The following is a 23,567-nucleotide window of genomic DNA, read 5'->3' on the forward strand; positions in this document are numbered from 1 at the left end:
CTAAAAATAAAAACCAACTTGAGAATTATATTCAGAATAACTGAAGTGAACACTTGATATTTTTAGTTACCATGTATTATTGGGACATTACTGCATTTTCTAGTTCTTTAAATTTATGTGTGGCGTCTGCCCATCTTAAATACCTATTTAAGAGCAGTTTGGGGGCAATGTAAGATAATGGATATCTCTCTGTCAGCTGATTTGGAAAGTTAATCATTCAGGCTGTTTTAAAACTCTTGGATTATGACAAGGTCAATATAATGATAAACACTTTAGGGATTATAAAATGTTGAAAAATATATGAGAAAAGTGATGGTCCTTACTGATAAAATAAACCTTTTAAGTTAGTTTTCACTATGGAGATCAAAATAAGTTTTGTTGATTTTATCTACCCTTCCTGTGCATCACTTTTTTTTTTTTTTTTTTTTTTTTTTTTTTTTTTTTTTTTTTTTTTTAAGATGGAGTCTCACACTGTTGCCCGGGCTGGAGTGCAATGGTGCAATCTCCGCTCACTGCATCCTCCGCCTCCCAGGTTCACGTGATTCTCCTGCCTCAGCCTTCTGAGTAGCTGGGATTACAGGAGCACACCACCACACCCGGCTAATTTTTTGTATTTTTAGTAGAGACGGGGTTTCATTATGTTGGCCAGACGGGTCTCGAACTCCTGAATTTGTGATCCGCCCTCCTCATCCTCCCAAAGTGCTGGGATTACAGGTGGGACCCACTGTGCCTGGGCAATCAATTTTTATTCATCTCATTTCATATATGCATATGCAAGCTTATGCATGTATATATGAATGAAAAGATTTGTAAAATGTGTTCTTTTGTCAGATGTATATTAAATTTTTGTATTCTTATCTCCAATTAAATTATTTGAAGAGAGTTGATTTTTAGATTTACCTTTTATTCCTTCTTAAAATTAAAAAAAAACGCAGAAAAAAGTACCAAAAATAATTTTCAAAGGTACTTCTTACCCTATTATACTACATTTTACAGTTTTTTGTTCATTATGTCAATTTAGATCATGTCCAGTTACATTTTGTTTTTGTTATTTTGGTAGAATAATGAGACCCACATGAACTTTGATATGTTTCTAGACTTTTGTAAAGACAGAACCTTATATGCAACAATCTAATAGTGAGATGGGGCCTTTCCATATCTTTTTCCTTTTTAAAGTAGTTGTGTAGTTTAATTCTTTTACTTAATTCCTACAGAGATTTGATCATTTTCTTATGAGTATAGCAGTTTTCTTCCTTCTACCTTTTATAAACTTTAATGCATTTGGCAACCAGAATGCTAAAATAAAATGAAATCCTGAAGCCTACACAGATTCCTGCAAATTGTGAGTAATGGGCTCACAAGGACAAGCAAGTTTGAGCATCCTACATCCAAGAAAGAAAGGAAAGAAGGAAGGGAAAGGAGAATTATAAAGACTATACACAGTACATTTCAAAGAAAAAAATTAGAAAAGATAATTTTAGACAATTACAAAATGAAATTTTGTTAATGCAAATTAATAAATTTTAGGACATTTTATTGAGGATTTAATAACATTTCCAATATACATTTGATTGTAATAATATATTACGCTGTCACTTTACATATTTTGTCTAAAAAGCAAATATCATTTTTCCTTTTTATTTTACTGTTTTCACATTAAAGTTAATTGGCTCAGAGACAAAGTTCATCAAATTACAATAATCACTAAAAGAGTAAGTTACAATTAAATTTCTGAATTGGTATCATTCCAGTGACGTCTGTTTCATTTACAAGGTTTATTTTTTCAAAAGAGCTTTAGAACACGTAAGTTGTAGTTGTTGTTTTATTTCCCTCAGATATGAGAGCTTGCTTTTTTAAGATAATTTAAAACTTATCCTTGAACGATGCTGTGAAGTTTTCTTTTAGAGCAGTGCTTCTCAAACTTCAGTGCACATTCGAATAACCTGGATGTTTGTTAACCCATAGATTCACAGGGCCCACTCCAGTAGTTTCTCATTTAGTAGACCTAGGGAGAGATTTGAGAATTTGCATGTCTAATAAGATGCAGGTGATGCTGCCCCAGCAGGTCTGGGCACACTTTGAGAAGTACTGTTCTAAAGACATCGTGACTCTTAAGGTCCAAAATGCAGAGTCACTAAAGAACTGCTGAAGACAAAATAAAGATGACACTAGTTAAATGATAGTGAGAGTCTGAAGCCAGAGAGATAGATCAGTGAACATTTTGACAAGCTGGCTCAGCCAGACATGGTGTGTCATAAATTTGTTTAACATAGTGACTGCCTTGACATCCATTTCTAGTCCTCACATAAGTTCTTTCAAACCCAGTAATACCCCATTACTTTCGGCCTGGTTAAAACTTCTCCCCTCGTAGCTGTTTTTGATATGACCTTCTTGTTTCTCATCTCACTAATGCAAAAATCCGACATGCCCCACAGCTGCTGACCATGATAAACCTAATGGTCAACACCAGAGTTACATAAATAAGTTCCCCCTTCTGGCATGTTTTCTTCAAACTAGCCAATCTGCAACACCTGCGAGAAAGGCTGAGCACCTTAAGAAAGGCATAGTCCCAGAGATCCTCCCCACTTTCTCTGCCTGTCTCTGTTTTTATTTCTCTCTGTCTCTCTTCCCCCCACCTGCCACCTGCTGGCTGAGCTCCTTGTAACCTCTAGATTTCCCATTGGCCTCCTGTTGACACCCGCAACCTCTCTGGGATCTGTAAGTAATGCATTTCTTCTGTTTTATGCATTTTAGTTTCACCTCCACATTGTGTCTTACCGTCCCATAGGACTAATTCCTCCTCACAACGCAGCCCCTCATCAGGGCTCTCCTAGAGCGTGGCTTTCTTGCTTTCTGGCCACTTTCAAGAGAGTTCTCAAGACCAAGTTAGAAAGAAACTGTAACAACAAAAATCACAATATGGGTGTCAAGAAATGTAAAGGGTCTGAGATTTTGCCCTAATTGCAAGCTAACAAGCTAACCAACCACAATTTCATAGATGCAGGAGACTCCCTGATTCAGACACAGTGGACCTTATGCCTCATGGCACAGTAGGCAGCATGAGCTTTGTGTTCCCATCAGTATGTCTGGACTCTCAAACCCATTGAGGTTGCTGCTGAGTGGACCAAGGGTCTATGGTGTATGCAATGGTATGTGTTACAGCTGATGAACCCTGAGCTTGGGAAACCCCAGTCATTTAAACGGGTCTTCCAGGACACTGCACTTGCCCCAGAGGATCACCTTTATTTTTCTGGGCAACAAACAAATCTGCCCCCTCGCTCTCGAGGGAGACACTGTCTCTATATTCCAAGGCTGTTTGCTATGGATTCTTGAAAAACTAGTCTCCCTTTGCCTCTGTTCATGTGACATGCAGAAATGTGAGGGACCCAAGGAGAAATTTCTCTCAACATGGTGATTGAAATTGGGACTAATTCAGAGGACTAATATAGTCAAAACAATTCTGAAGTTTCTAGTCTCAGCGAAGGTATGCCCTTTGCAATAACTTTATTATGGAAAGAATTTAAGATGGGTTTTTTTCCTCTCAGGTGTATGTAATATTTTTTGGTGATAATAATTTTAAGAATTCAGTTTATTGACTTTATGATGAGTCTAACTTCTCTACCTTAGTTTTTAATATATAATAGCTTCTATTTATTGAATACTAAGCACATATTATATTTACCCCTTATAATACAAAATGATATATGCAGTACTAAAATTCTCATTTTATAATTGAGAAATTGTGGTAAAAGTTATTAATTTAATATGCTGCTGGTCATAAGTGGCAGAGCTGTTTTTTTACTATATTATGCTTCCTTAGTTATTCATGGTAGTAAAAAATAATTGCTAGATACGTAAAGGAGCGGTCACATGGGACATAAAACAACCAATTTAGGGAAACTTAGGTTGGTGTTTATTTGTAGGCAATTTGGTTGTTATGCAAAGTGATTGAAGGCCTTTGGAATTAGTGTGACATACCAGAATGCAGTTCTTAAGCTGAAGAGATATTTGCATTCTCTGAGTGGATGATCTCCTAATGTAAATAGTTTGATGTTGCGACTTAATTTTGTGGGATTTTCGACTAGATTATCAGCAGGACTATAGTATTAGGAATGGTCCTCTTTTTTGTTTGTTTTTTTCCTCTCCACAGTCCATTTTCTCTCCCTTCTCCACACTGATTCCTTCCTGGGTTTTTGAATCTGCAGCAGTCAACATGTAGAGAATAAGGTAACTGACAGAATCTAAAATTCTAAGACCCCAGAGTGGAATTACATGGATTAGTGTGCATCCTTGCCACTTCCCTAGCCATATTCTACTACTTCTTAAATGACAGGTGGTGTCGAGTTAATCTAGCAATTTTTAAGAATTCGGTGGTGATGTATGCTTGTCATGTAGGAGGACAGCTTTTGTGGCCAGAAATTCACAGAATGTCTAAGTATTATAATACTGAATGATGACTTGGTGAACCTAGTTATAAATGTTGTTACAACCTTGAAAATGCTTGGAAATGATTGTTTCCACATTTCCATACACACTTACTGAGTGCCTACACTCTGCTGCACATTGTGTAAGATACTGGAGGTGCACAGATGTGAAAGAACTGCTTCCTGCACTGAATGAACGCACATTTAGTGATTTAGAGGGAGAGCGAATTGAGTATGGCCTGATGGGCCATGATAGCATAAGGTTATGGAACTAGTGAAGGGCATGGACTATTTTGTTGTCCTAGGATAATTATATTGCTATTTAGAACAGTGCTTCTTAGAAAGTAACTCAATGCATATGTCTAATAGCTCTAAAACATTACCCTCTAGAAGAGTGTTTTCAAGGTTTAGCTGCGGAAAAGGTGTAATATATTAAACATGTAGATTTTCAGGAATGACACCAGCTATAGAATCAGAATCTTTGGATGATGGTGGGATTGGAGGGGTTTTCATGAGGTCCAGGTTTGTTCAACAAGTTCAACACGTAATTCATTGCAGGTGGCAAAACATAGCGCTGCAAATTATATTCACTTGGACAACCTTTTATTTTGCTCTGTAGACCCAAAAGAGGGTATGATAATCGTTGTGTATTATTTATTTTCATACTGCTAAAAGGAGTTTTGTTCTCACCAGATGATATCTCCCTTACCCTGCCTTCTGTATTTCAAGGGTCTGCCAATTTATTTGGAACTAATTACATCTCTGAAGATTAGATTTGAAGCTTTGTGGTTAATTTTGAAGTATTTCATGAATATGGCAGATCAGGTTGAAATCTGTAGGACACACTCCAGAAGCTATGAGGTGAAAGTTTTATTTTTCACTTGGCCACAGATCGAAAAATAAATGATGACTGACTTGATTTCAGCAAGTTTTATTTATATATTTTGCATATATTACACTCCCTTAAAGCTTAGGCTAGAAAGAGAAATCGTATTATGAGATTTTTATTTCCCATAATCTGGCATGAAATCAATTGTAAGAAAATGATAGCTATCAAAAAGTTAATCTGTATCCTTACATTATACCTTGTACATTATAAGATTTATCTGTAATGTGGCTGCAAAAATTTTTTAGGCAAGCATAGGTAAAACATAAAAACAGTGTTTAGTCATCTTTATAAGGGTGGGCTTGCTAACCTATAGCACAGTAGTGAGAGGGGATCAACATGTCTTCGGTTAAGTTGCCTTGCTTAAATGATGATTTAGAATCTTTCAAATTGCATCATGAGTGCCTGTGAAGAAAGATTGATGGTCTCTTGATGGAGTGAAGGAATAGTTAGGTTTGTATTAAGAAATAATACCTATTCTATATTCTGTTAGTAAATATGCAATTGATGTATAAAATTTTGATGCTGAAAAAAATCGTAGAAATGGCTCCAGCTTAGTTTCCCTGAGGGGTTTTGTCCTCCTCCAGATATTATCTTAACTTTCCAAAACCTTCAGCAAATAATTTCTCATACACCATTGATTGTAATTTGTTTGTTCAATCCAAACCTTGAAAGGGTGATGGGTTTCTTCTTAGATAAATCATTCCTCATGAAACTTGTGGAATTTCTCTTTGCATGTAGCCTATTAGCAAGGAGAATCAACAATATCAATATCAGATGATATTTACATAGTTTTTAAAAATACACTTCCAACCAACGCCTAAGGTTATAGATCAGTTTATTATGGTGATTGCTCTGTGCAGGGAAATTGGTCAGAAGAGGTGAATAAGGTGAACTTCAAGGTGATTTGTAATACTTTTTTTTCTTACATAAACAGTTATAAAGCAAATATAAAGATCAAGGTGAATTCTGGGGTGGTAGGTTCAATACTGTTTGTTTCTGTGCTTTTCAGTATTTTTAGCCTCTCCGATACCCTCCACCACCGCCCCCCGCCAGGCCAAAAAAAAAAAAAAAAAAAAAAAAAGAGACCTGTAGCTACATCTTGTCATTGGCTAATGATACTATTTTTAGAATCCTTCCTGTTCTTTGAGATATTTGCATCATGATAGAAGCAGTACTTTAAAATTGTATTCTCCATGTGGCAGAGGCCACTGAAATAAAGTAAAACGAATAAAGCATGTATAGTTTAACTATTGAGAAAGCATCTGTAAAACGCTGACCACATGATATTATGTGTGAGTGCATATGATGTGTATGGTATATGAATATAAGGTCCCTTTAGAAGCATAGTTGATAAAACTTTGTCTTATATTTTTTATTCTGTAAACTTGCATATAATGAGCCTTAGTAAATGTTTATTGAATAGAAGTAAACACACTAGGCTTCTTGTCCTAGAAATAACTTTTCCTCGTAGTCAGGGTATTTATCTAGTTGCTACAATTATCAAGTGTTGAAATGTGCCAAAGTTAACTCATCTTGGTTAGTCTGTTTACATTTTATAACTTTTAATCCTCAAATCCCAGTTTCCAGCCTGGCTTCTTTAGCTAACAGAACCTTTTCAAAGCACTAATAATATTTCTTTATAGAAACATTTTTTACAATCTGTAAGTATGGCACATGTGGTTTAAACATACAGAGCAATTTCTCTACACATTAAGATTTTCATAGTAAAATCCTTGTTCACTAGGATATAATAAATTGTTTAGAAGCCTTTGGTAGAATTCTGCTGAACATACATGTTTATATGAATTTAAACTGCATTGTTTCCCATTATCTGGTTAAGGTTATTGGAAAAAGAACATTTTACCTTTGTGATGGACTATTATACTAAATATTCATGGAAGTATTATGCTCTTATGTCTGTTGAGGTCTTCAAGACTTCCTATCAGCATAAGAAATGCTGAAGAAATGTCACACCTTGCCTATACTATACCCTTCCCCGCCCTTCAGAAAAAATAAGGTGTCATAGGCAGAACACAATGATCTTCTCTGCTTTCTTATTCTATTTGTGGTAAAAATAAAATAAAATTGAACTTATTTTACTGAACTGAACTGTTGTATTCCCTGAATTGCATATGCTTTTGGTTACCCTATGGTTTTATAGACCAGAGCTTTCCTGCAGGGTAAAATGCAGTGAAAACTTAAGGACTACTAAGATTTTTTTCATTTATTTCGCTCATATTTACGTGTTGAAGAGGTCATTGGTGATTATAGTTCTGACATAGCCTATTCTGTGGGTTCATGTTTGTCAGGTTCTGAGTTTGTATTATGCTAGATATATAGAATGCCAAGTAGAAAATGTAAGGTTAAAAAAATCCTAGATGCAAAATTGTTAGCTTTATTACCTAAAATTTTCTTGTTAGTGAAAAGCAGCACCAGAATTGGAAACCAGATCTGTCTGATTTACAAGTGCATGTTCATTATACCATAGATCCAAAGTAATTGATTGTATCTGTAGGCTTTTCTTTCAAACACTGAAGTCTGTTCATTCACCTAAAGTCTGCTGTTTTCAGTAGGTATTGTTAGAAAATTCAAATGATTATCCTGATCCTTTTGATATGCTAAGAACCTTTTGATGAAAATAGTAGGTGAAGCTCCTAGAATGCTAATTGAATTGTCAACATAGGTATAATACAAGAATTTGCTAATCTTTATTGGGTGTTAACTGTTTGAAGAGTAATCATATAATACATGCATATTTTATTTGGATTAGCTGTTGTAGGTCTCTATTACCTTTTATTAAAAAGGAAAATCTTGACTTACATTAGCTGAAGAAATTGTTTTGAAATTTAGTGATATTTGTTTAAATGGTGTCTGTAAGTCAAATCTTTGTATATAAACAAGAGTACCAACATTATGGGAGTGTAACTGAACTGTTATATGATCCCTGATGGTTTCTTTTTAAAGCTATCAAAAGAAAATTTCTCATAATTTCAGAAAGCAAGTTTTATCTTTAACTTGCAATAAATTTGCAATCTAGGAAGCAAGTTACTTACATGTTTGGAAAATAGTCTATTTTTTTGGAAAAATATATGTGGATATTGATTAGGATAGTAGAATTATATCTTTATATACTGTATAATACTGCTTTTATAGAAGTTTATATCCCCTGACAGAATTCAACACTAATGGAAAAGATGAAGATATGACAGAAAGTAAAGGTTGAGAATGAATAGACCTTCAAGGGAGCTGATCTTTCTCTGATCTGATAAAACCTCTTCATTCTCTATCCTTCTCCCTGCAGACCACTGCATAGCAAAAGCGTTCTTACTGATTAGCAATAATCTCCCAGGATTTGAGGACAAGACCTGTAAAGATGGTTCCCAACTAAAATGTGATTTTTGTTGTTGCTGCTGGCTTTGTTTTTCATTTTTTAGTAATTTCTAAAACTTTGCTGGGGATTTTTTTATTAACCTGAAATTGAATTCTACTAGTGTTTTGATTTTGATACTACTCTGTCTTCATATATACTGTGATGAGTTTTATGGGAATCTAAAGAATGGTCTTGTGGAAGGAGCATAAGCTTTGGAGTCAGAAAGTCTGGGGTCAAGTCTATTTTGTTATAGTTGTAAGTCCTTAAAATCTTTACAGTGATTTTCTATTTTAAATGTTCAAACCAATAGGTAGGTAGGGATGTATACATTCTTAACACATCTATTACTTTGCATAAATACTTATTTGATATCCAAAGGATTTTCATATATACATGTGGTATCTCATTTACAATAAAGCCATTTAATAAACCTTGCTGAATATCTTAATATTAGCAGAATTAATCTTCAAATTTTTCTCATAGGTATTCATTGTAATCCAGGATTTTTATTTCTGTGTGGTGCTTAGTCTGGTTTTAAGGTCTTATACTATATTATGCTGTGCCATAAATCAGAAAAATGTTCTTTTTTTTTTCTGAAGTAAGTTATTGTTACAGGATATACTTATATAGCCAACTATGGAAACAGGGATGTTCTACTGAGCAGAGATACTCACATTTTTTATTGGGTATTTTGTGTCTCTTTTTAATTTTTTTTTTTTTTTTTTTTGAGACAGGGTCTTGCACTATAGCTCAGGCTGCAGTGGAGTGGTACCATCATAGATCACTGTAACTTTGAACTCCTGGATCCAAGTGACCCTCCTGCCTCAGCCCCCTGAGTAGCTGGGATGATAGGCACATGCCACCATGCCTGGCTAATTGTGTTATTTTTTTAGAGACAGGATCTCACTATGCTGCCCAGGCTGGTCTTGAACTCCTGGCCTCAAGAGATTTACCCGCCTCCCCTTCCCAAAGTATTGGGATTACAGGCATGAACCATGCGCCTGGCCTTTGACAGCCTTAACACAATTCACCGGTGCCATTTAATGGTAGCTCATTAGCTTTAAAAATAAAATGTCACTTGACCAAAACAGAAGTGAATTAAAGGCTTAAAGTGTCTAGAAGACATGTCAGTTTTCTATAAGTAATGACTGGCTGGTTTTTTGCTGCAAGAAATAGCACCACCCAGTGACTGTTGACTCTAGTCCCAGATAGACTAAGTATCTAAAGTTTAGTATGATATGCTTTGTCATGAAATTTGCTAGGTAAAAATATTTATTAATTTCTTCATGAACAAAGAAATTAACAGGAGTAGAGTTTTCATGATTATGTATTTCTAAAATTCCAACCTGGGGATATGAAATTTAGCAACTTTCAAGCTTCACAGCAGCCTTTTAAAATATATAACTTCTTTGCTATACATAACTTCATGCCTTTATTTTTCTAAAAACTTTTTCAGAGTCTTGCAATACGGGGCATTTACTTTATAAAATAAAATTAGTGTTCAAAATACATATAAATAAAGCTGATTTGGACTCTCTTCCTCCTAGGGAATTGTGTTATAGTTTGTTGCCACTGTTATTCTGTTTCTCTGGAAATAGTTAACTGTGATGATTACTGTCACTATAACTTACTAAATATGGATTATGTTCATGTCATAAGCCACGTGATTCTGGGTCAGATCAGTTGAATTGCACTTTCTTATGCACTCCGAAGGAGGAAAGATCTGGTAGAGTTATAGCTGGTACCTTGGAAACTCCATAGCCCTGTGGGTGAATGCTCACTGGTGTGTTTTGTTTGCTGAAACAGCATCCTCCTGTGTATTCTGAAGAAAAATCTTAATATTCTTCTTTAAGACACAAAGACATTTTAGAGTTCTAATGTTTCTTAATCTAAAAAAGTTTAGTATTTTATGCAGAATTTTAAGTTCCAGAATTTTTTTTTTTTGCCCATACATGTAAAAGTTTGGTTATTATTATTACACTACTTTTTTTTTAAATGGGGGAAGATTTACATTGCAAATTTTGTCAAGGGCATGTCTTTGGCCAGGCAGGATGGCTTATGCCTGTAATACCAGCACTTTGGGAGGCTGAGATAGGAGGATAATTTGAGGCTAGGAGTTTGAGACCCCATCTTTACCAAAAAAAAAAAAAAAAAAAAAAAAAAAAAGCCGGGTTTCTTGATGCACACCTGTAGTCCCAGCTTCTTAGGAGGCTGAAGTGGGAGGATCACTTGAGCCCAGGAGGTCAAGGCTGCAGGGCTGCAGTGAGCTATGATTGCACCACTGTACTCCAGCCTGGGAGACAGAGTGAAACCCTATATCAAAACAAAGAAAAAAAGAAAAAGCCTTCATGCTTATTTTGTCATTCTGTCTTCTCTTTCCTTATCTTCCCATACTGAAGTGTTTCTATAAAAGAGTTGCTTCCATTTCCATTCCTTTTGCCATTTTATTCATGTTTTGCTTCATTTTTCATTTGAAGTTGAGTTTCTAAAAGTATTATGATGCAGTGTTCCTGAAATGTATATGCTTGTCTTTTGGCTTTGCTGTTTAGTTTTTTGTTTTCGTAGGGAGAGGGAGCCGCCTTTTGGTTACTCTATGTGGTACAATTTCTAACATTTCCTAGCTTCTTATATACTCCATTTCTGCCTAGTAGTGAAAAACAAAACCATTGTCCTTTTGGCACAGTATGATAGATTTTCACGTAAATTTAGCTTTGAGACTCTTAAATTGAGATCTCCCGCTAGGCAATATTACAGAGTCACTGATAAAACCTATGCAACAGCTTAGAAAAATGAATAGATTATAATAAATCACAGGGATAGAAGCCAATACATTAATATAAAAACTGGTCTAGAAGGATGTTTATCCAGTGTAGACTGGACCTCCACAGGAAGAACTTATGCTGAGGAATAGTTCATAGATCACAAACAGCATGAATCAATAAATGACTCTGAGATTTGTAATTTTTTAAACCTAACCTGATAATTTCTATACCTTAGTAAGTGAGTTTAGTATATTTATTATATTTACTTTTCTGTTTGCTCAGTTTTATCACTATCTTCTAGCTGCATAAGGCAAACCACAAATAAACTCAACACTGCACTATTTTCTCAAGGGGATCCAGGGAGAAAACAGAACGATTACTCTTTGAAGTTGATAGCTGAAATATATATTGTTTACTCTGTGCCAGGCACTGTTCTAAGCACTTTGTAATTCATTTAGTCCTTCCAATAAGCCATGAGGCAGGCTTTCACATTATTCACATGAGAGAATGGGAGAAGAGTCTTAACCTTTCCCAAGGTTGCACAGCTAGTAGTTTGCAAGGGCTGGTATTCAAATCTGGGCAGTCGGGTCCCCAACTCTGTGTTCCTAACCATTAAATGTCACTGTCTTATGAAAGCCTATCACATGGAGAACATCCTAGTGAAGTTGAAAAATACAAAGAGAAAAGTCTAAAAGCTACTGGAGTAGGGGAAAAAAAGTTTATAAAAAGTGATTGGCAGGCTGACACTAGCAGTGTCATCTCCCACTGAACTTAATGGAATAGCATTTCGAAAGTGCTATAGGAAAAAAATTGGCTTATAATTCTTAACTACTTTAGCATACACGATTGAAGGTGAAATAAAGCAATTTTCAGATGCACAAATCCTCTATCAAAGATTATCACTGAAAGAACTACTAAAGATGTACTTCATCAAAGGCGAAGTTATTTCAGCTTTTGTGGCTTTTGGTAAAAACTCAATATGCATTTAAGAAGGTGCCTAGTAGAATGTTTAGTGCATATTAATCTCTCAATGTCATTTTTTAAGAGAAATGTATGCTCCAAAGGTATTTACTAAAAATAAGATTCTATGAAAATTAATATACTCAGGTTTTTTTTCTAAAAACTGAAGTATTAGTCATTGAAAGAGAGCACTCATAGAGGACACTATAGCTGATGATGGCAGAGGTAACAAACTTAATGGTATTCAAGAATAGTATATTTATATTGCTGAAGAGTAAGTATACATACATCAACTTTAGTAGGTTAGATTACTAAATGATTTAGAATTTATGAATCATAAATAAGGATCATCTTCTGCTTTTTATGTCCTCAGAATTGATTAGAAAGCCCATGCATTTTATATAACAATTCCATATTATGTGGTCATTAGAATTCTAAGATTTATTGTTTGTTTTTCAGCGCCTGGCATTGGAAGCGGAGAAAGTTCAAGCAGCTCACCAGTGGAGGGAAGATTTTGCAGTAAGAACCCCTTTTAACTACTTGATTTAAGTAGCTTGACATATTGTGTATGGATAATTATGTTCATATTAAAATATATTTTAATGATGGAATCTTATGATGTTGTGGGATTAGAAATAACCATACTTGTTGCTTTTTAAAGAAATTGCTTTTGGATAATCAGGGCCAATTAAGTTAGCCAAAATGTACTTTCTTATGTTCCATATTACCAAAAACAACAACAACAACAAAAACCTTTAAAACCCTTGAAATGTTCTCCCATAATTAAAGGTACATTATTTATAAAATACATTAAAAATAGCATTAAATTTTAATATCTGAATATTTTTTGTTGATATTATGAATATACAAGTTGGAAAAAGTTGCTTTTAACTACTTTGAGTTTGTAAGAAGCAGTATACATATTATAATCACCTTGATGGTGGGCAATATGATGAAAGTGAGAATGAGTATATTCAACTTCTTAAAATTTAATTTGCTTCACTTTAGCTAGAAGTAATCTCTCTTCTACTCTGGCTTACTTTGAGAAATGTCAGCTGACATTAGCAGTTGCTTGTTTTTTTTTTTTTTCTTAATAAACTTGTTTTATGAACTAAGAGTTACTAGTTTATAGAAATAGCAGAAATTCTCCTTGTGATAAGGTCTGCATATCCTCTTATAGCCAAGGGGCACAGTAAAAAAAAAAAAAATATTTCCTTAATAATCAGAAAGTACTTCTGTTACATACTTGAGTGATTATAGTTGTAGTGAAAGAAAATCTTTATAGTTTCTGATCACAGAAAACTTACAGACAACTCATTTTGGGGATATAACGAACTGCCCTCTACCTTCCCAAATTTAAAATAGATTTAGAATGTGAGCAACAGCTTAATTGTACTCTTTGCAAAGCAGAAGTCTCAAATTTGAAGGTATGTAGTTGTGCTTCAGTAGACACTAAACTGAGGTTTAGGAATTAGCACTTCTTTGTGTCTGTATGTTGAATATCAAAGGAAAATGCACTAAATGATATTTAGTTCACTTATTAGTGAATTTTTAATTCACTTATATAATAGTCTTCCATTCTTGATACTTGTGATATTATCTTTACTGTTTATCACTAATTTATATATTTTAAACAGTCTACTAATGAGAGACTCTATTTGACAACTGCCAGTTTGTTTGATTCTCTACTAAACTGATCATATCACTTAACTTGATTGGTATTCATATTATGTAGGTATTGGCTTTGTCTACAACCTTTATCATACACAGGTTAATAAAGATCAATTTGCCATCCATGATATATTAAGGAAAAAAATCAATGATTAAGCTAAAAACATAAGCTCCTAGAGCATCGAGCAAACTGTAAGCTCATCTAGTGAATGAAGAGGCTTACAATATACTTAGTTGCTTTTAGATAAAAACGATTTTTTTTTGTTTTTGCAAATAGGCAAAAAGCAGCAAAACAAATCTAGCTAAATATATGTTTGATTAACAACATTAAGTATAAATTACTCTTCCCTTATCTCCCACAACATAAAGCGTGCATGGTAAAAGCAGCGTAAAGTCATAATAGATGTATGGCTAGATCATGTATTCTGCCTAGCATAGATATAATACCCTTGGTGCTGTTTAATTTGAATCTTCAGTAATTCGGAGAACTCAAAACGGACACACAAAATCAGCCTCTGAAATATATAGATTATACATTCCCTGTTCAAAACACCCTTTTTCTTTGCATTAAAGTCATTTGGTAGTATTTTAAGTAGTCATTTATTAGTTGTATGTTGTTTTCACTTTTCTAAGGAGCAATAATGTGGAAAAAAAAAACTTGGCAAGTAGGGTTGTAGTAATGCCTATATCATTGTTGTTTGATTTAACTGTTATTTATTAATTTCTAGACATAAGGTTTCATTTCCTAGATATATTGTGAACTCTTTAATATTGGGCTCATTAACGCTAACGTTTGGCAATGATTTTGTTTTCCATATTGAGGTAATGGGTGACCACAACACAAACATAACACAAAAACCCTCAGTTCAAGTTCGCTATTACCATATTTTATTGAATGTAAATCATCAATTGTAAGGCACTCAGTCATTCTATTTATTTTACTTATTTCTAAGAAAAAGCCACTTGGCCAGGCATGGTGGCTGACACCTGTAATCCCAGCACTTTGGGAGGCTAAGGTGGGTGGATTACTTGAGGCCAGAAGTTCGAAACTAGCCTTGTCAACATGGAGAAACCCTATCTTCACTAAAAGTACAAAAATTAGCTGTGCGTGGTGGTGCGTGCCTGTAATCCCAGCTACTTGGTAGGCTGAGGCAGGAGAATCACTTGAACCTGGGGGGTGGAGGGTGCAGTGAGCCAAGATCATGCCACTGCACCACTCCAGCCCGGGCAACAGAGAGAGACCCCATCGCCCCCCAGCCCCCACCAAAAAAGCCACTTAAATTATGATGCATCCGCAATTGTATGCTATATTCTTAGAGATGTCAAAAAGTGAAAAAAATTATCTTGAAATGTAACCCCTATTTTCTACTTTTTCAGTGCCTATATCCGAGTAGCAGTACTGCTAAAGAACATTGTGTGAGAGGACAAATCAGTCCCACAATAATATAAAAGCCATGACTAAATCTTCTGTGGTGAAATAGAAAATGAATTGTTTGCCCAGTAAGTATTAGGAATTCTTAGCAAATAGTGGTCACCATGTGGGAGAACTCTTGAACAAATTCTGTTCCTAATTTCCCCCTTGGTTACCTCACAATTTATTTAGGGCCTATCAATATACTGATTGACATCAAAAGAGATTGTTAAAGGGAAAACAAGCTAGACCACTTAGAGTCCTGTCAACTCATTTCCTGAGCATCCTTCCTGAAGGACCGTGAATGATGTTGACAGGACACACGTCTGTCACAGTTTGCACATTGAGAATTGCTATTTCCCATATCTTACCTTGGCAGCCATACATAGGTTTTATGATAGCCCTTCCCTTTGAAATGCCACAGAGTGATAGAAGGTTTAGATAGTGGTCATTTTTGTGCTTGGAGAATAGAACCTCGATGAAGACTATCTAATCTTAAGACTCAAATAAGTAAAAAGTACAAAAATAATACATTCCTCTCAGCTTTTTTTTTGTTCCTAATAAACTAGATGGTGCTTTAGTGCACAGATACAGCAAGGTTAAATAAATCCTTCAAGACCAGAGCAGAATACAGTTCAAATTCATGGTTGGAACTTAGAAATCATTAACATTAAATCTCTTGTTTTGTGAAAGCACACAAAACAATTGTAAATTTTCTCAATATTTTAACCAAACATTTAAAAATGGTTAATTTGAAGATAAATTTTATCATCTTTCAAAAGGTCCTTCTTTTAAACTTTATAATTCTTTTATCTTTTAAGGTATTTAACAATGTGCATCGGTGCAATATTTCTTTAATGCCATCCTTTAATAATTTAACACTAAGATGATTTAGAAGGCAGACATAATTTCCTAAAAGGTACATTAACATTTCAAAGAGCAATGTAATATTCTGATTCTTCCCTCAAGTGTAAGTAGGCAAGTTTCATTAATATTACTTAGGCAAAATGTTGATTAACATTCCCTGCTGTGTAATGTAGAGACATCTCATGAACAACAAGAACAAAAGGCAAAGCACTAATATGCTGGCAACAACAAAGGGCTCATGCAACTCACACTCTCTCTCAGCTCCATTCAATTCCCAACTGGATATGCAATTGAGGGAACAAAGGGCGTACACTCTAAATGGATTAAGATTTATGTGGTCATGCATTTACAAGTTCAAACTAATATTTGTAAATAAGCTATGTATACCAGCTGCCTTCTAGGTCTCCATACAACTTACGGGTGTTAAAGGTGACATTTCATGTCACTTATGATGGACAAATTATTCTATTAAGAGCAGGTGGGAGAAGCAAAAAAGAGCTTGGAAAGCTAATTGTTCCGCATGAAATAATTGCTATTTCTACCAAACAGATCTTTTCCAATTGCATTTCAAATCTCATTTGATTGCATTGCAATGGTTGGTTAACTAAAGCAATTTTGTTTCCAAGGAAGCTTGCAATATTAATTGTACTTACACATGTATAAACATAAGGGGTGTCTAATTTGTATTTTAATAAGTAGGATCTTTATGTATGGCTTATTAGCACCAGCTTGTTACTGTGCAGGCAGAGTACAGACGTCTAGAAATTGGCCGGTAAATAAAACATTTGAAGAGTCCCTTTTAGCTTCAGCTTCACAAAGTAAATTAGAAGGTGAAAATGTTTCTAGTGAAGTTGTATGTTAGTGAGTGTCCGTCAGGCTAATTTAGTTCTCCAGTTATAGCTTTAATTTTATAATATTAAAATTACTTTGCCAAATCATATTTTGAAATGTTGATATTTTAAATTTTGTGTTTATGCGAGTTAAACTAATAGGCACCGGCATTATGTATTTAATCATTTCATCTATCCTTATTCATTTCATGAAACTGCATCGTTTTTATTGATTGTAGCAGAAACACTTTTGAATATGTGGAATGGGAAAACACACTGTATTTGTTTTACTTAGAATCGAAGACACACAGTCACTTGGTATGAGGTCTTGGATATTGAAAGAACTGACTTTTAGGGATAAAAAGTGAGGGCGTAGCATTGTCTTAATGAATAAATAAGTGAATTTTAATAGATCACCAAAATGATTTTAGACTCTGGCTTTATTTAGTCTTTCTTAGTTTCCACCTTTGGTTGAAACACTCTTGAAATCAAGAGCCTGCATATTTTAATGTTTTTGCAACATTTCTGCTATGTAGGGAAACAATTTTTTGTTACGGCTTTTTAAGTCTTGAGACTTTATCTTCATCATAAAGATAGATTAAAAGCCATAATGCAAAACTCATTTACCCCCAAATTCTGGAAAACCAATGTAATGTAAAGGAGTCAGGCGTATTTGTGTGCCTTACTGTTTTTGTTCATGCATACATATAAATGCCATGGTAAGAGTATTACAACACCAGCGTAAAAAATATTAACCATGGGCTTTAAATTGTTAGGTTATCACCCAGCATAACTATCTCTTTTTTTTTATATTGAAAAGAAGCAAAATATTTAATCATTAATTACCTAGGCAAAAACACTGGTTTCACAGTTAACAATTTTTAATATTTTCTAATGATTTTACTGACCTCACTTTCCATTTCTATTAAAGCCAAAATGACAATAGTACGTGGTAGTACAGTGGAAGCCCCTGCAGTCAAGCATCATGATGATATGTCCTGTGATAATGCACATGTACATGTAAATGAGGCTGGGTAAATTTCCTTCTTTCTCTTCCTTCCCTCTCCTCTCAGGGAAGGAGGGAAAAATTAAAAGAGGACAAACACCCTTGGCTTAGGAAATGGGGAGGTAGAAGGTGGTTCTCTATATTTTCAGGACCAATCCGCTGCTTCAGTATCCTGGGATTGAGATGATGAAAATAGTGCTAAATTATTGGGAGATTCCTGGGATTGCTGCCAATGTTCTAAAAATTTCAGCCATGCAGAGCTGAATCATCCTCATTGATTGATGTTTAGACTGGAGTAGATTACTGCCACCAGCTGGTACCAAATTGCAGCTGTCAAAAGAGGGTTTTTGAACTTCGATTTCATTAGCCTCTCTGTAACTTGAGCTACATTTTATTAAAATTGTTGTATACTGCTTATTTGCACTAAAATGGGAGTGTACTGTATTTCTGAACTGCAAAATAAAAAAATAAGAAAAAAAAGCATTACAAATTACTGCAATTTTCATTTAATGCATAATCTAAGAAGATTTACTCCATATACGTATTTCCATCCATTTCGTATCCTTGTTCAAAAATCTTCAGTGACTCTCCATTTATTAATAGTGTATATTTAGGGTATACTAAGCCCTTTATGACCTGGCCCCATCTAGCCTTTCCTAAATTTTGTATTGCATAATCTCTCCAGCAGCTATTACTCCTGTCCTGAAATTCTAAGCTCAAAGCAGAGTAAATTACTGGACATTTCCCTAGAACAATATTCTTTTCTTCACTTTCAGACCTTTTGATAATCTCTGCCTAGAAATCTCTTCTTTCTCCAATTTCTTCATATTTTTGATCAACCAATGTTAGATTTCTTGTCTAACAATGTTCTTTCTGTTTTATATGCTCCCCAATGCCCAATATATGTTTAATTCAAGTATAGCTCACTGTATAGTTTTCCTTTCTTCACTTTTAACTGCTAAAATATAAACTTCTTGGGGATAAAACTGTGGCTAATGTATTACTAAGAAAACCATGGTCTAGTCCAATATATGCCAGAGTAGCCTATATACGATTTTTTTATTCAAAAATAATTACTTGTAGTATTAGGATATCTGTTTTTGCTTGTAAGCATTATTGTCAATATTACTGTGGAGATAATGAAAATTTGAACTGCACTTTTACATGTCTGAATATATTTGTACGCAGCTTTGGTATAGTCATGGCGCCTCAGTCTTGGAGTTGTGCAAATCTACTTCAGATTTTAGCTCTGCCAACAACTTGCTGTGCACTTTTATCAAAATAGCCTATTTGAATATTAATTTTTTTAATCTAAAAACACTTGGCTCTGTGATCTCCAGCAGCATAATTATTACTGCAAGATGCTTGATAATTGTCTTTCTCTGCTTCTGTGAGTACTATCTCTCTTCCAAGGAAGATATTTCTAGAAACCCCAGGGTTTGTCTCAGGTTTTCACAAGCAAGTTGGCACAGTCTCTTGATGGATATTTGCCTAGTCTAGTGAGCATCTGCCAGCTCCTATTACTGTTGTGCTATGTTTGCCATTGCAACATCCAAAACTGTGAAGTCTTTGAGCTGGATTCAATGTGCTGTATGCAAAAATGGGGTGAATGCCCCTATTTCCAACCCAAAAGCTTTTTAATAAGAGACCTGAAGCTCTTTCTCATACTACCTGTGTCACAAAGTTCTGAAGAAAACGGCTCATTCAGCATTTATTTAATCATTCTCTCTCTAAAGGCAGAAACACCTTTCTTTGTGTGTCTTTATTTCTTACTTTACCCTCATCTTCTCAATGTCCCTATGCATTCTTGTCCATATATTTCTCCTTCTTTAGGAAACAATAATCAGATGACCTCCAGGAACTGAATGCATGAAAAGAGATTCCTGATAACTTGCCATCTCCAAACATATATTGTTATCATTCAGGTTTATCCTAGAGGGGACCTATTGCTATATACTTTCATGTCTCCAAAAAGTTGTGTTTAAATTAAATGAGATAATTTATATAAATATGCCTAAAATTTTGGCAAGTCTTTAAAAATGATAATTTTAATATATAGGACTATCTCCTTTCAGCTGTATTTCTTCAAAGAAGTTGGAAAATGTGGAGACTAATATATATTTCCATTTATTGTCAATCCTTCAGAACAGAACCCTAGGGAAATCACTGTATTCCCAGAGATAATTTTTGTATGAAGAATAACATCAGATGCTGGAATAATTTCAATTTAGTGGCGTTATAGATATATTAATGGCTTTGTTAATATTACTGTGGGAAAGAGAAAATGTTCCTTCAGGACTTGAAGGCCTGGCCTGAGAGTTTTCTTTCTAAAGGATTGACACTACAGTGAAAATTGAAGCTTTAAAATAAGGAAGCAAAGTATAAGGCACAGATGATTAACATAGGCATGGGGTGCAGTCACTAGTGGAATACGTTTTGACATTGGGAGCTACCCAGGAAAGCTGACCCCGGGGACTGAGGGCTTAGTAGACTGGTTTCAATGGAGAGATAATATTTGTCCAGAGTACTGAAAAGCGTCTGGATTGGGGTTGAGAGAGTGGATATTGCAACCAGAAGCTTAGTCAGAAAAGATGTCTCTAAGTAGAAAGAAGATGCTTTTGAGAGGTCTGTTATTTAAATTTAAAGTCTCTCAAAAAAGAAAAAATCCTAAAGAATATTCATCTACATTTTTCTTCAAGTTCTTAAGAAGTTTGTAGCTGGATGTTAGTACTGGATTTGTTTACATATTAAAGAAATGCTATAGGAATTGAAAGGAATGACCAGCTTTCCCCTGCTGTGCAAAATGACCTCCTCCTTTAAAGCTCATGCCTTCTGTGGATAGTCTCATCAACTTCCAACCTTCCAAACCAGCCTAGCCGTGGATTTCTTTCTTATGCTATCTTCTCTTTCTTTAATCAAAAAGTTTTTTCACTTCATCTTTTCATCCACATACATACTAGCTCTAGTATCTTCCAGCGTTAAAAAGAAAAAAAAAATCTATTACCCCTTCTAGCTCTGCCACATTTCTTTGTTGTTTTATACTGCAAACCTCCAAAAGTTATATGGACCTCTGCAGTTTTCACATTTTCACCTTTACTCACTGGCCAGCCCACTCCAATCTGACTTTAAATTTCATCTATGGTGAAGCTCTTCTTTGTAGTTAACAACTACCTCTGTGTCATCAAATTGAATGAGCATGTTCTATTTATCTTCACACTTCAAGTTTTTTCATCATTTTAGTGCACCACTTACTATATTTCCTTTCTTCAAACACTTCTCGTAGTTATCAGGAAACCCCACTTTCCCTGATTTCCTACTTTTCACTACCCATTCCTTTTCAGTCTTTATTGGTACCTTTTCCTTTGCAGTACCTCTGTGTCTTTAATATTGTCTAAATTTAGGGCACAATCTTTGCCCTCTCATCTTTAATGCCCATATTCCTCCAAGGACACTTGATCCATATTGGTGGATTTACGTACAATTACACCCAAACCTCTTTTCTGAGCTCTAGGCTCATTTATCCAATGACATGCTTGCTGTTTTCATTTACCTGTCTCACTGGCATGTCAAGACTAACATTCGCAAGTGAACTATAATTTCTATTACTTTTCTCCATCAGTATCCTGATCTTCTGTTAAGTTTTGCATCTCAAAGGATCACTTTCTCCTCCAGTTAATATCACTCAAATTCAGGAGTAATCTTAATTCCTCTCTCTGCCATAACTCCACATGTAGTTCATCTGCAAATTTTGTCAATTCCAGCTCTAAAATTTATCAAGCAAGAATTCATTTCTCTTCATCTCCACTAACACCATTTTTTCCCCAAAAACATTCATATCCTGCAGGCAGAATGATCTTGAGATTATTAATCGAATTATGAATCAGAATCCACTCCACTATTCTTTGGTATCCATAAAATTGTTTTATAGAATTCTAATAATGAGGTTCAGTACATGCTACCCCAAAATATTTTAAGCAGAAGGAATCGAAGAAAACCATGGGGGCAGAGAGGTCTCTTTGACCTTCCCTCACATCTTTCTTTCCTGAAGCAGCTGCTATAAAGAGACATGCACACGTATGTTTATTGAGGCACTATTCACAATAGCAAAGACTTGTAAGCAACCCAAATGTCCAACAATGATAGTCTAGATTAAGAAAATGTGGCACATATACACCATGGAATACTATGCAGCCATAAAAAATGATGAGTTCATGTCCTTTGTAGGGACATGGATGAAGCTGGAAACCATCATTCTCAGCAAACTATTGCAAGGACAAAAAACCAAACACCGAATGTTCTCACTCATAGGTGGGAATTGAACAACGAGAACACATGGACACAGGAAGGGGAACATCACACACCAGGGCCTGTTGTGGGGCGGGGGGAGGGGGAGGGGGGAGGGATAGCATTAGGAGATATACCTAATGCTAAATGACGAGTTAAATGGTGCAGCACACCAACATGGCACATGTATACATATGTAACAAACCTGTATGTTGTGCACACGTACCCTAAAACTTAAAGTATAATAATAATTTTTTTAAAAACCCCAGAGAAAGGAAGGAAAGGAACATCCTCATCTCTGAAGATACAGGGATACAAAGAAAAATCTCAACAAACAGGTCTTGCTGAGTTTCCCCCAGCTCATCTCCATTAGATCAAGCTTTTTGAATCCAATCAGACTTTTCCACAACTATCCACTTACCCATCAAACCTAGCATAAAAAATACATAAGGTGCCCTGTTTCTTTGGGTCTTCATTTCCTTATGAAGGCTCTCCTGTCACATAAAACCTATATTAAGTAAATGTATAGCTTTTCTGTTGTTAAACTCTTATTATAGGAGTCTCAGCTATGGAACCTAAAATGGGATGAAAATATATTTTTTCCCTACAATAGTGACCCAGCATACACATAGGCAAATAAGATTTTTAGTCAGTTAAATAGAAGAGAATGATGAGATTTTTTTCTTGGAATTAAGAAACAATTTTATAAAATAGTAGAAAAGGCCAGGTATGGTGGCTCCTGCCCATAATCCCAGCACTCGGGAGGCCAAGGCATGAGGATCACTTGAGCCCAGGAATTCAAGATTAGCCTGGGCCACATAAGGAGACCTTGTCTCTACAACAAATTAACAAATTAGCTGGACACGGTGGCACACACCTGTAGTCCCAGCTACTTGGGAGGCATGAGCAGTGATTGTGCTACAGCACTCCACCCTGGGTAATGGAGCATTTCTTCTCACCTTCCAAGTATCTCCCAAATCTTATTAAATTATTACTTTTCCATTAAGGTTTGTCTTATGTTCTATAATAATAAAAATTCTGATAGTATTTGATACTGATCCTATATTTTGATGGATTAAATTTTGTCAGCAAC

At 35.0% G+C, this 23,567-nt stretch overlaps 1 protein-coding gene across 4 annotated transcripts in view; it reads left to right on the forward strand.

Annotated features, from left to right (window-relative positions):
• Positions 1 to 23,567, forward strand: part of CACNA2D1 (calcium voltage-gated channel auxiliary subunit alpha2delta 1) — a 498,772-nt gene that overhangs the window by 259,886 nt on the left and 215,319 nt on the right. For all 4 annotated transcript variants that reach the window (XM_024249257.3, XM_024249260.3, XM_024249259.3 and 1 more), the window contains 1 exon segment: positions 12,865 to 12,924. In XM_024249257.3, the coding sequence (XP_024105025.1) occupies positions 12,865 to 12,924 (60 nt within the window).

This window comes from Pongo abelii, chromosome 6, assembly GCF_028885655.2.
Source record: "Pongo abelii isolate AG06213 chromosome 6, NHGRI_mPonAbe1-v2.0_pri, whole genome shotgun sequence".
Classification (NCBI taxonomy): domain Eukaryota; kingdom Metazoa; phylum Chordata; class Mammalia; order Primates; family Hominidae; genus Pongo; species Pongo abelii.